Source organism: Callithrix jacchus, chromosome 11 (assembly GCF_049354715.1).
Source record: "Callithrix jacchus isolate 240 chromosome 11, calJac240_pri, whole genome shotgun sequence".
NCBI classification, from domain to species: Eukaryota; Metazoa; Chordata; class Mammalia; order Primates; family Cebidae; genus Callithrix; species Callithrix jacchus.
This window is the reverse complement of record NC_133512.1, coordinates 111,681,382-111,694,739: the sequence shown is the minus strand read 5'-3', so window position 1 is coordinate 111,694,739 and position 13,358 is coordinate 111,681,382. Positions and strand designations below refer to the sequence as shown.

The 13,358-nt window shown below is 37.9% G+C and overlaps 1 protein-coding gene across 6 annotated transcripts in view; it reads left to right on the top strand.

The window, feature by feature from the left end:
* Nucleotides 1–13,358, top strand: part of NUP205 (nucleoporin 205) — an 89,366-nt gene that overhangs the window by 31,749 nt on the left and 44,259 nt on the right. For all 6 annotated transcript variants that reach the window (XM_002807061.7, XM_017975615.4, XM_078343695.1 and 3 more), the window contains exons 12-18: nucleotides 408–613; nucleotides 1,971–2,153; nucleotides 5,085–5,135; nucleotides 6,556–6,765; nucleotides 9,887–9,986; nucleotides 10,388–10,525; nucleotides 12,169–12,358. In XM_002807061.7, coding sequence (XP_002807107.3) covers nucleotides 408–613; nucleotides 1,971–2,153; nucleotides 5,085–5,135; nucleotides 6,556–6,765; nucleotides 9,887–9,986; nucleotides 10,388–10,525; nucleotides 12,169–12,358 — 1,078 coding nt within the window. The remainder of the gene's footprint in view (nucleotides 1–407; nucleotides 614–1,970; nucleotides 2,154–5,084; nucleotides 5,136–6,555; nucleotides 6,766–9,886; nucleotides 9,987–10,387; nucleotides 10,526–12,168; nucleotides 12,359–13,358) is intronic.

Here is a 13,358-nt window from a genome sequence, read left to right as displayed (position 1 = left end):
CAAACAGTTTATTGTTTTAGGCTGGGCATAGTGGCTCATGCCTGTAATCCCAGCACTTTGGAAGGCTGAGGCAGGCGGATCAGTTGAGGTCAGGAGTTCAAGACCACCCTGGTCAACATGGTAAAACCTCATCTTTACTAAAAATACAAAATTTAGTAAGACATGATGGTGCGTGCCTGCCTGTAATCTCACTACTTGGGAGGTTGAGACTGGAGAATTGCTTGAACCTGGGGAGCGGAGGTTGCAGTGAGCCAAGATCACCCCACTGGACCGCAGCCTGGGTGGCAGAGTGAGACTCTGTCTCAAAAAAAAAACAACATTTTTTGTTTTAACTTAATTTTTTCTCCATTTCCCAGCAAATACTTAGATGTTTTTGAAAGAAAATTCTGTGCTGTTTTTCTTTATAGTTGAAAATATTCAGGGAGTAGGTGGCAGTCCGGTTTCCTGGGAACATTTCTTTCACTCCTTAACGCTTTACCATGAACACCTTCGGAAGGATCTTCCAAGTGCAGATAGCGTCCAGTACCGTCACCTTCCTTCCCGTGGCATCACCCAGAAGGAGCAAGATGGATTGATTGCTTTTTTGCAGCTCACATCTACCATCATTACTTGGGTAGGAACCCATCCCCAACATAATCTCATTTGTATTATAGCAGAATAGCATATTAAGAGCCCTAAACATTTTCTTTTAATTTAATTTGAGAGTAATAAACTTAGCCTATATAGACAGACATTTATATAGTATTCTGCCCTTAAAGTTCTTTGTTTTTTGACCTCTAGAGGGTATAAGTTATGGTAGCCCTGCTCATTGACATAATCTTAGTATAAAAATAATAGCCTGAGCCTGAAAGAAAATTGTCAGAAAGGCAAATAAGAACCAGTTGGATGCATATGCTTCCAGGTTTCCAGCATAGGTGTAGAGGTATGTGTGCATTTATATGTGTGTATACATAAAGAATATTTTAATTTAAAGTTATTTACTCAATTATTTTTTTTCTCTCCTTAAACCAAACCATTTTACCTGCCACTACCAAATTGGTCTTTATAAAACACATTATTTTCATTACTATATGTAATTTCCCAACTCAGAAATATATTTTAGTTATGTCTATTGTTCACTAGAATAGTCTGACATTCTCTCTGAAGGATAGGAATAGTATCTTCTAAGTTTTTGGCTTTTCTGGTAGTACTTAACATGATTAGGCATCAAGATGTCAGTTATCAACTATTTCTCACTGAATTAAAATGGAAATGGGAGGGAAGGATAGGGAAAGGTTTGTTAACGTACAAAGTTACAGATAGAGAAGAAGAAAGTTCTAGTGTTATTCTGTAGCACTGCAGGGTGAATATAACTAGCAGTAATTCATTGTATATGTTCAAAAGCCAGAAGAGAGGATTTTGAATGTTCCTAGCACAAAGAAATGTGAAATGTTAGATAATGGATATCCTAATTACCCTGATTGGATCATTATACATTGTATATATGTATGAAAATATCACTGTACATGCTACCCTATAAAATAATCATTAGTTATTACATGTCAACTAAAAATGAAAAAAAGTGATACTTGATACTGTATATCTCCATTTTTTTTTTTTTTTGGAGAAAAGGGCAAGATTTTTTTTTCATTCAGACTTTATATTGCAGTATGATATATTGTTCCAGAAAGGATTTAAGATGCCTAGATAAGATTTATCCAACACTGGTAGACCATTTATCTCTGTTTGTGTTATTTCTCATACTTGGAACCGCAAAAGTATTTCTACAGTTTATTTCTCCTACAGTTTTTTACTTAGAATGAATGAGTGATCTGATTTGATGTGTTGGTAGGCTTCAGACGTAAAGGATAAGCTTATTTTTGTCTTGATATGTGAGGACTCAGTATAAATGACAGCAGTTTAGATAATGGCTGGTCATTTTCTTAACTTTTAGAAATGAAAAGTCTCGTTCTTTTTTTGTCAATTCTCAGAGTGAAAATGCTCGCTTGACACTCTGTGAACAGCCTCAATGGACCCCGGTTGTGGTGATTCTGGGACTCCTGCAATGCAGTATTCCCCCTGTTCTAAAAGCTGAGCTAATGAAGACACTCGCAGCTTTTGGAAAATCTCCTGAAATTGCTGCTTCCCTCTGGCAGTCATTGGAATACACCCAGGTAGGGCTATGAAGTCCCTTATTTATATTATTTCAGACTGGAAAGTTAGGCTTGATAATACCATAGAGGCAAGAGCATTCGATTGGAACTCATAGTGTATCATGAACATCCTAACTAGAGTTACAGTCTGGGGACTGAGCATAGCAATGGAAACTAATAGACTTGGGTTTTTCTCTTAGATTGGTTTGATAACTTGACTAGAGATTGGTCACCAGAGATTGGTTCTTCATGTACTGTATCTCTCTGAAGACCTTGTTTTTCAATGTCTATAAGATATCACTTGATAGACAGAATTCCTCCACTCTGTCTTTAAACCAGGCTGATGTAAGCCTTCACAAGTCACCTGCAGTCATTAAATGTGGGGAATGTTTGTTTTTCTTATCTGCTCTTTTCTGCCCCATACTAGAAGAGTGAAGTATCTCTATGTAGCTACACATGTCACTGGGGTTGTTTTTCCATTAAAGGGCAGGTCTAACTGTTAAGTTTGCACAGATTTTTTTCCTTTTTTTTGATACAGGGTTTCACTCTGTTTGCCCAGGCTGGAGTGAGTGCAGTTGTGTGATCTCAACTCACTGTGGCCTCCACCTCCCAGGTTCAAGCGATTCTTGTGCCTCAGCCTCCTGAGTAGCTGGGATTACAGGCTTGCTCTACCACGCCCAGTTAATTTTTGTATTTTTACTAGAGATGGGATTTTTGCCATGTTATCCAGGCTGGTCTTGAACTCCTGGCTTCCAGTGATCTTCCTGCCTTGGCCTCCCAAAGTTCTGGGATTATAGGTGTGAGCCACTGTGCCCAGCCTACACAGAAATGTTAACAGCATCTAGAAGACTTTTTTTTTTTGGTGGCTATGTAGGTTTATTGTCAGGTCCATAAACTTCACTTTGGGCAGAATGGGAATGTGACAGTTGGATTTTTTGACTTCTGCACCCTGAGGAAATGTCTCTGTGCTGACGTGGGGAAATAAATGGGTAATAGAATGTTTGAAGTCTCAATAACTTCAAAATTATTAACATTCTTTTCTATAGCGATAAGTTCCATTAAATATTTTCTATCAGGTTAATTATTTTATATGTGATAAAATAATAAAGGAAAATAAGGATGCGCTTTATAGACGTATCTCTAGGAAAATGGTTAGGTGGAATATGTGTATCAGGCTTAGAAGTAGTACAACTTAAGGGAGTCTGGGATTCTAACTCATTATTCATAAAGTCACCATTTTGAAGCAGTAAAATACTCTAGATTATTTTCTAACCTATGTATCCTGAAGATGTTATTGATACTTTGTTAACATAATAATTAATGGGGTTGGGGTTTGCCAAGAGACTGAGTAGGCTTACTATTGATACTTCACCTTTTGATTCTTGAGCTTACCAGTACTTACTAGTATCTTACTGGCTTAGTGCTTTATACCTGAAATCAAATGTGATTGGGTTTAGACATTTGTATCCTTAGAGCAACACTATTGTTCTTAAAGGATTCCACCTAATAGTATACTTTTGATTTGCAAGAAAGTAAAGTATTATGACAGTAGGATTATTTATTATGCCATAGACTACTTAGGCCCAGACAGAACATCAGAACATTTTTTTTTTTTTTTTTGAGACGGAGTCTTGCCTTATCATCCAGGCTAGAGTGCAGTGGCGCGATCTTGGCTCACTGTAACCTCCCCTTCTCGGGTTCAAGCAATTCCCCTGTCTCAGCCTCCTGAGTAGCTGGGACTACAGACGTGTGCTACCATGTCTGGCTAATTTTTTTTTTTGTATTCTTAGTAGAGATGGGGTTTCACCGTGTTAGTCAGATGGTCTCGATCTTCTGACCTCGTGATCTGCCCCCCTTGGCCTCCCAGAGTGCTGGGATTACAGGTGTGAGCCATGCCCTGCAGAACATCTTAACTCAAAACTTCGGCCTCCTTTAACAAACCTATTCTTAAGAAGTTTACTTTTCGGGTTTCTTGTGCCATCGGTAGGACTAATTTTTTTTTTTTTTTTGAGAAGGAGTTTCGCTGTTGTTACCCATACTGGAGTACAATGGCACAATCTCGGCTCACCACAACCTCCGCCTCCTGGGTTCAAGCAATTCTCCTGCCTCAGCCTTCCGAGTAGCTGGGGCTACAGGCATGCACCACATGCGCAGCTAATTTTTGTATTTTTAGTAGAGACGGGTTTTCACCTTGTTGACCAGGATGGTCTCGATCTCTTGACCTCGTGATCCATCCACCTCGGCCTCCCAAAGTGCTGGGATTATAGGCATGAGCCACCGTGCCTGGCCAGTAGGGCTAATTTTAAACAGTCCAGTATCTTGAACACTGGGGAGATTTCATCCCATAAATCCTTTTTAAAGATTCATTTCCTAGAATATCTGAGAGGAAATTTGCTGAAAAAATGTCCTGTGTGCTCTTAGAAACTACCAATTTTGGCCGGGCGCGGTGGCTCACGCATATAATCCCAGCACTTTGGGAGGCCGAGGCGGGTGGATCACGAGGTCAAGAGATCGAGACCATCCTGGTCAACAAGGTGAAACCCTGTCTCTACTAAAAATACAAAAATTAACTGGGCATGGTGGTGCGTGCCTATAGTCCCAGCTACTCAGGAGGCTGAGGCAGGAGAATTGCTTGAACTCAGAAGGCGGAGGTTGCGGTGCTGAGATCGTGCCATTGCATTCCAGTCTGGGTAACAACGGCAAAACTCCATCTCAAAACAAAAAAAAGAAACTACCAATATTTCAGAACCCCAGACAGTCAAAAGTGCTATCTCAACACCTGACAGAATTGCTAATGAAAGTCCATCGAGGAACTAACTGATTATCATTTCTGATGGACATTGTGAGATCTGTGGTTCCAGTAGTGAGGTATATGACTATTATATTGCAAAGCCACTACTATTCATTGATGAATAAGGAATGCTCCTGACATCTACTTCTTATTATTTTAAGATACTGCAGACTGTGAGGATTCCAAGCCAGAGGCAAGCTATTGGTATCGAGGTAAAGTTTTCCTTTTGGTTTAAATGCTAATTAATTCATACATATAATGATAAGAACACTATGAATCATTCTTACCCTTCTAAGTTTCTATAATTTTCAAACTTAATGTATTTTTACTTGAAGGGTTTTCTGATCAGTGTTGAAATAGAGATGAAACTTTTAATAAAAGGAACCAAAATATTAAGTGTTTCAGAGTTGGAAAAGGATGTTACGTGGCAGCCATCCAAATGGAAATTTCCTGATTTTTAACTCAATTTAATTAAATTACTTGAGTCAACCTTAAGTGAGAATTGTTGTGCTTTCTTTTCTTTTCTTTTTTTTTTAAATTTTTTATTGCATTTTAGGTTTTGGGGTACATGTGCAGAACATGCAAGACAGTTGCATAGGTACACACATGGCAGTGTGTTTTGCTTCCTTTCTCCCCTTCACCCACATTTGGCATTTCTCCCCAGGCTATCCCTCCCCACCTCCCCCTCCCACTGGCCCTCCCCTTTTCCCCCCAATAGACCCCAGTGTTTAGTACTTCCCTCTCTGTGTCCATGTGTTCTCATTTTTCATAACCCGCCTATGAGTGAGAATATATGGTGTTTCATTTTCTGTTCTTGTGTCAGTTTGCTGAGAATGATGTTCTCCAGATTCATCCATGTCCCTGCAAACGACACAAACTCATCATTTCTGATTGCTGCATAATATTCCATGGTGTATATGTGCCACATTTTCCCAATCCAGTCTATCATCATTGGGCATTTGGGTTGATTCCAGGTCTTTGCTATTGTAAACAGTGCTGCAATGAACATTCGTGTGCATGTGTCCTTATAGTAGAACGATTTATAGTCCTTTGGATATATACTCTTTTCTTTTTCTTTCTTTCTTTCTCTTTTTTTTTTTTTTTTTTGAGAAGGAGTTTCGCTTGTTACCCAGGCTGGAGTGCAATGGCGTGGTCTTGGCTCACCGCAACCTCCGCCTACTGGGTTCAGGCAATTCTCCTGCCTCAGCCTCCTGAGTAGCTGGGATTACAGGCACGCGCCACCATGCCCGGCTAATTTTTGAATTTTTAGTAGAGACGGGGTTTCACCATGTTGACCAGGATGGTCTCGATTTCGTGATCCACCCGCCTCGGCCTCGTTTTCCTTTCTTTTCTTTTCTCTCTAACTCTTCCTCCCTTTGAAAAGGAACATTAAAGATTTCTGTTTGTAATTCAAGTTCGGGGACAATAAAGGAGAATTTGAAGTTCTTCCATCTGACTCATCTAGATTCATATAAGACTTTTTTATCTTTTCCTGTAAATGAAAAACAGAAATATCTGTTACATCTTTTGGTGTGAGTTAGCACTACTAATAAGTTAATGTCTGTATAATACTCTGTACTTCATAGCTAGTAGTTTTTATTAACAAGTTTTTTTTTTCTTTTTCTTTGGGAGGTTGAACTAAATGAAATAGAATCCCGGTGTGAAGAATACCCGTTGACTCGGGCCTTTTGCCAGCTTATTAGTACCCTGGTGGAGAGCTCATTTCCTTCTAATTTGGGTGCTGGACTGCGGCCCCCGGGCTTTGACCCTTATTTGCAGTTCCTTAGAGACTCCGTGTTTCTACGATTCCGTACGAGAGCTTACCGGAGAGCAGCTGAAAAGGTTATGTTCAGAGAAAAACTTTTTTCTCCTTATACATTTACTGCTTTTCTTTTATCAATTATCAAAGGTATATGGTGTATGGATAAATACAGGTTAGCTTTTGAAAGGTAGCAAAATTCATAGTCTTTATTTTGAAATATCAATGATCTGATTAGTTTATGTGCACCCAAAAATAAGTTTGGTCATTAAAACCAAAGCACTGACATTAGTAATCAGTAATCTAATTGCTAGGAGTTCATATTCAGATTTTTAGTTGAGCAAGTTTTGACTAAAATGGAACAAAAAGTATCACATTTGTTGGAAACACACTGCTATTGCTTATTGGAATGATTTAGGTTAGGGACTGAAATAAGTTTTAACTTGCACACTAGTTTCTGTTGATTAGTAGCACTGGGTTGTGGAGTATTGGCTTATCGGGAAGGAGTATTGTAATCCATTAGGTGTGTCTGCTATAGATAGAGGCTGAGAGAGCACTGATCTTTATGACAGATTTGCTCTGGTTGCAAGACATTCACCACTGAGCTTATGTATATATCATCTTATGTAATTCCAATATTACCATGAGGCAGGTACTATTTAATATTCCCATTTTACAGATGGAGGCTTAGCAAAGTTAAGAAACTTGCCTAAGGTCCAGGACCAGGATTTGAACCTAGGACTCTGATTCCAGATTCAAGCTCATAACCACTAAGCTATGTAAGAGATTCTTCCAGGTTCTGATGTAATTCACTTTAGTCTGTAGTACTGTTTACTAACCTTACAGAATACCCTTGGTTGTATCTTGTAGGAACATTTCTGCTTTATTTTTGTAGTTTGCTGTTTTTGAACTTCTTGGGTTTTTTTGTAGTTGTATTAATGATGATAAAAATAATTGAGTTCATGTGAATTTGAAGAAATTAGGAAAATATAAAAAAATGTAAGAAGGCCAGGTACAGTGGCTCATGCCTGTAATCCCAGCACTTTGGGAGACCAAGATGGGCTGATCACTTGAGGTCAGGAGTGCCAAACTAGCCTTGGCCAACCTGGTGAAATCCCATCTCTACTAAAAATATAAAAATTAGCTGGGCGTGATGGCATTTAGCTGTGATCCTAGCTACTTAGGAGACTGAGACAGGAGAATTGCTTGAACCTGGGAGGCGGAGGTTGCAGTGAGCCAAGATCATGCCAGTGCACCCTAGCCTGGATGGCAGAGCAAGACTCCATCTGAAAAAAAAAAAAAAAAAAGTATACATATATCTACACACACACATACTATATATACACGCGCATATATGTGTATATGAACAAATTATATATATCATCCTTAATTTTGTTGCCAAAGGAAGGATGCCTACTTTTAGTCTTTTTCCTATGCCTGTACACTTAATTAACATTTGAGATAATTAGTTGTATTACTTTGTATTTCTTTTTTGTCACTTAGCATCATGGGGATTTTTTTCATGTCCTAAGAGAGTCTTTGAAAAATAGTCTTTTTAGTGACTGCATAAAATCTACTACTTGTATCTAGCATAGTTTATTCACCGCTCTATCATTGAACATAGCTTGTTTTTGATACTTGGTCACAAATAATTGCAGTTCTTGTTTTTTGTCATTGCATTAGCATTTTTGCTTGCCAGGTAATAAAAATAAACACTGAGATGAGTATACATTTTACTTCAGCTCTAGAACTACCTTGTTAACATGTATTTCCTGATTGGGTGAAAACAATAACAGCAACCATGCCTCATTAATAAAGTCATTTCAGATGAATAATGAGTACTGAGAATGATAATCTTTTCATCAGAATGTTCTGATACTTTTTTACAGTTGTTAAATGTCTTATATGCTTTTTGCTAAAAAGGTCATGATCTGAGTGTTTAGCGCCTCAGTCAGCCGTATCCTCTCCAGATGTTAGCACTTTTCACCCGTGCGTAGCCGCACTTCAAATGTTGCGGCTTTTCCCTGGCTGTCATTGATTTTACTTCCCAGCTTAGTCTAAAACATTTTCCCTCAATTTTGTGAATTTATTTTACCTGAAAGTGTTCTTAGACTTAATTTATATGACTATTTTAGGACACTAGCTGCTCATACAAGCAGTGCTTTGGATTGAGATAAGTAACTGGGTGTTCGAGGCAATCGGTATGCTTGCTGGTCCTAAGTCCATTATTATGTGGTAATATGCCTTTTTTATTTATGTAAAAATTTTTTGAAAATTTTGGAAAATGCAAAACAGTGAATAATTAAAAAATAATTAAAAAGTCACTTTATAGTCTCATTCTGTAACTCAGCCTTGATAAAATTATGTGCAGTGGACATAATTTTAAAATAATAATTCAAAAAAACCACTCTGTCTACAATGACCAAACCCAGTCTTATTAAAATTCTATGCAGTGGATTTTTTAAACAAAGTTTTAATTTTACTGACTATGAGTTGTATATAACTTTCTTTGGCATAAGTATTTTTCTTTACTGGTACATAGCTTTTAAGTGCATTTTTAACAAGAAGGTGATAACAGGATTATTTGAGGCAAGCCTACCGGTGATTGTGTCTTCTTACTGTATTTATGGTTGGAACCCTGGTCTAAGAATGAGAAAGCCTGTGCTCGACTTTGAGCCTGCTTGCTGCCAGGCTTTATGGTCTTGGGGAATCCATTCACTGCTCTGAGCTTCACTTGCTTTACTTATAAAGAGTTTAGATGAGATGATTTCTCAGATTCTATGCAGCTGAGCTTCTTAGAGAAAACTGAAATATTTGGCACTTGAGAAGTGTCCAGATTTGATGTTCAATTATAAATTGAGTATGACTAGATATTAAGTGTTTTCAATGTATTTATAAATCCCAAACATCTCCTATAAACATGTATCTTTAAGAATAATGCATTAAAAATATTTTACCTTGAAAATGACTCAATGCATTATCTTTTAGAAAAATAAAGCTAAATGAATTGAGATTTCTGTATTGCTTAGCATAGGTAAATAAAGTAGACAAGAAACTTCACTCATTTTCTGGAAGAAGAAGTGGGAAGAGTAAAAAGCCTTGGAGGCCACCCCCTTGGTCTGTTTTATTGTTATTGATATATATATATATATATATATATTTTTTTTTTTTCCTTGTTATTGATATATTTGTATCTTTCTATAGTGGGAAGTTGCTGAGGTGGTTTTGGAGGTGTTTTATAAATTGCTCAGAGATTATGAGCCTCAGCTTGAAGATTTTGTAGACCAATTTGTGGAACTACAAGGTAATTTAATTCTGTCACTTTTAAACAAGGTGTCAGCTATTTATAATTTATAAATTATGGCTATGTTATACATAAATTAAAAATTACATTTATAAATTAACTTGGAATTTAATCTTTTATTGTTTTAATCATTTTAATTTTTCTGTTTAACAGAAAAAATAAAATTGTTGAATGGAAGATCAAGAGCACTGTATTACAATTTCTTTAATGAGTTAACATAATAGTTGACTGCTTTGTACAGATTAGCCCTTAGGAGAATTACTACTGTGTCTCTAAATTGAAACTTGCCTTTATCTGTCTAGATGCCATCTAATTTACAAGTCTCATGCATTTCATATAAATCAAGGGTGTGACAAAAATACTAATCTATCATCTCTTGGAATATGTTATGTTCTATTTAGGAGAAGAAATCATAGCCTATAAGCCACCTGGATTTAGCCTGATGTATCATATGCTAAATGAGTCACCAATGTTGGAGCTTTCTCTCAGTTTACTGGAAGAAGGAGTTAAGCAGCTTGACACCTATGCCCCCTTTCCTGGTATATGCTTTAAAAAGTCTTTATATCTTGCAGTTTTGATGTTTTCATCTTTTGTAAACTGAGAATTTGAAATAGATGATCTCTGAAGAGACTGTAAGAGTCTCTTTATATCTAAAGTGGTGTTTTCAGTGAACATTTAAATGAGAGTATATTGTAAGTAAAAACAGACTGAAGTACAGAGAGATTCTCACTGTAACTGGGTTTCACTGGAGGGACTTTTGTAGGTAAAGTGATGTATATCATTTTAACATCTTTAAAATCCCTAACTTAAAAGGACTTTTTTGCCTATCCCCCCCACCTCATAATATTTGTAAAAGCACTTACTGTAGTGCCTGATACATAGTGGTCAATAAATTTTACTTGTTATTGTTACCACTAATGATTATTTATTATGTATTTGGCCCTTTTAAAAGTACATTGCATATATGAATGCATTCAATCTATTCAAAAGCGTATTAGATCTTATTATTTCCATTTAACAAATAAGGAAGCTAACATACAAAGAAGTTACATTGACTTTCCCTAGCAAGGGTGGGAGCTGGGATTCGAACCTAGTCAGTTTGGCTCCAGAGCTCATGCTTTTTACCACAGTGCTATATTACTTCTACTTAATGTGGCTATGATCAAAATACGAAAAGAGATTCTAAACATATGAACAATAACTGTATAGTTAGAATATATAGATAAGAAATTAGGCCAAAATCTAAAAGGTGATCCTTGTTTATATTATCCGCTTTATTTTCCACAATGCTTTTGTCTTACTTTAGATCAGAGTTTCTCATTTTTGGCGCCATTGACAGTGTGGGCTGAATAATTCTTTGTTGTGGATGATGTTCTGTGTTATAAGCTGGATGCCAGTAGCACATTTCCAGTTACGATAACTAGAAGTGTCTCCGGACATTGTCAGATGTCCCCTGGGGCTCTGTCACCCCCTTCTGAGAACCATTGCTCTAAACAATAAGGGAAAAGATAAAGGAGATGTGACTTGAGAATCCATTCCATGAAAGTATTTTGGATTGCAAAAATAACCATGACTTGCACAGATGAATCGATTTGTGAAGTTGCAGCAGAAAGTTTGAAACCATGAATGCCTAAATCTCTAGATTTGAAAATCTAAAACTTGCTATTTGTCTTATTTTCCTAAGAATTGACTGTGAGTTTTAAAGATAAATTTAGAACTTTCTTTTTTATTTTTTTTTGAGTTGGAGTTTTGTTCTTGTTACCTAGGCTGGAGTGCAATGGGGCGATCTCGGCTCACCGCAACCTCCACCTCCCGGGTTCAAGCCATTCTCCTGCCTCAAACTCCCGAGTAGCTAGGAATATAGGCATGTGCCACCACGCCCGACTAATTTGTATTTTTAGTAGAGTTGGGCTTTCTCCATCTTGGTTGGTCTGGTTTTGAACTCCCGACCTCAGATGATCCACCCACCTCAGCCTCCCAAAGTGCTGGGATTACAGGCATGAGCCACTGTGCCTGGCCAAATTTAGAACTTTCTATTTTTGGTTGATAGAAAGTTGGAAATGAGAGCCTAAATCTTTAGATTTGAAAATCTAAAACTTGTTATTTGTCTTGTTTTCCTAAGAATTGCCTGTGAGTTTCTAAGATAAATTCAGAACTTTCTGACTTTATTTTTGGTTGATAGGGAAAAAACACCTGGAGAAGGCAGTACAACATTGCCTTGCACTTCTCAATCTTACTCTGCAAAAGGAAAATCATTTTATGGACCTTCTAAGAGAGAGTCAGCTGGCTCTAATAGTCTCTCCTTTAGAACAGCTTTTGCAGGGAATTAATCCCAGAACTAAGAAGGCAGATAATGTGGTCAACATTGCCAGGTAAGTTAGCTTTGTAGGTAAAGAAATGAAATAAACAGACATTCTAGCTTTGATTTTCAAATCTGGTTAGATATCTAGTGCATCACCCTTTTTTTTTTTTCCCTTTTTGCCTCGTTACTTCTGTTTTTCTTTTTTGAGACACAGCCTTGCTCTGTCACCCAGGCTAGAGTGTAGTGGCGCGATCTCGGCTCACTGCAGCCTCTGCCTCCTGGGTTCAAGCGATTCTCCTGCCTCAGCTTCCTGAGTAGCTGGTATTACAGGCATGCACCACCATACCCAGCTAATTTTTGTATTTTTAGTAGGCACGAGGCTTCACCATGTTGGTCAGGATGGGCTTGGGCTCCTCACCTTGTGCTCCCCCCGCCTTAGACTTCCAAAGTGCTGAGATTACAGATGTGAGCCACCATGCCCAGCCTCATTTTCCTCTTGCCTTCTCTAGAGACCCTGATTTTAGTTACTCTGAACTTTGTAATTTCTTCTCTTCCATGTTCTAAACATCTCTATTTTTTTTGTTTTTTTGTTTGAGACACAGTCTCACTCAGTCTTGGCTCACTGCAACCTCTGCCTCCTAAGCTCAAGCGATTTTCCCACCTCAACCTCCTGAGTAGCTGGGACTACAGATGTGCACCACCACACCCAGCTAAGTTTTGTATTTTTAGTAGAGATGGGCTTTTACCATTTGGCCAGGCTGTTCTCAAACTTCTGACCTCAAGCGATCTGCCCACCTCGGCCTCCCAAAGTGCTGGGATTACAGGTGTGAGGCACCGTGCCTGGCCAGTCTCTTAAGTCTAAAATGACAGTAGTCTCTCTGCCATAGGGAAACTAGGTGTTTGGAGGATAGGGCTGGACGGGAAGCAAACTTTTCACTCTATACTAGCTTTTTGGTGGTTTGATGTTTCATGGCTTATAGAATCATCACCCTGATCCCTGTTTTCAGCTTCACATGGCATTTTCCATGTATGTATGTTTGTGTCTGAATTTATCCATTTTATAAGAACAC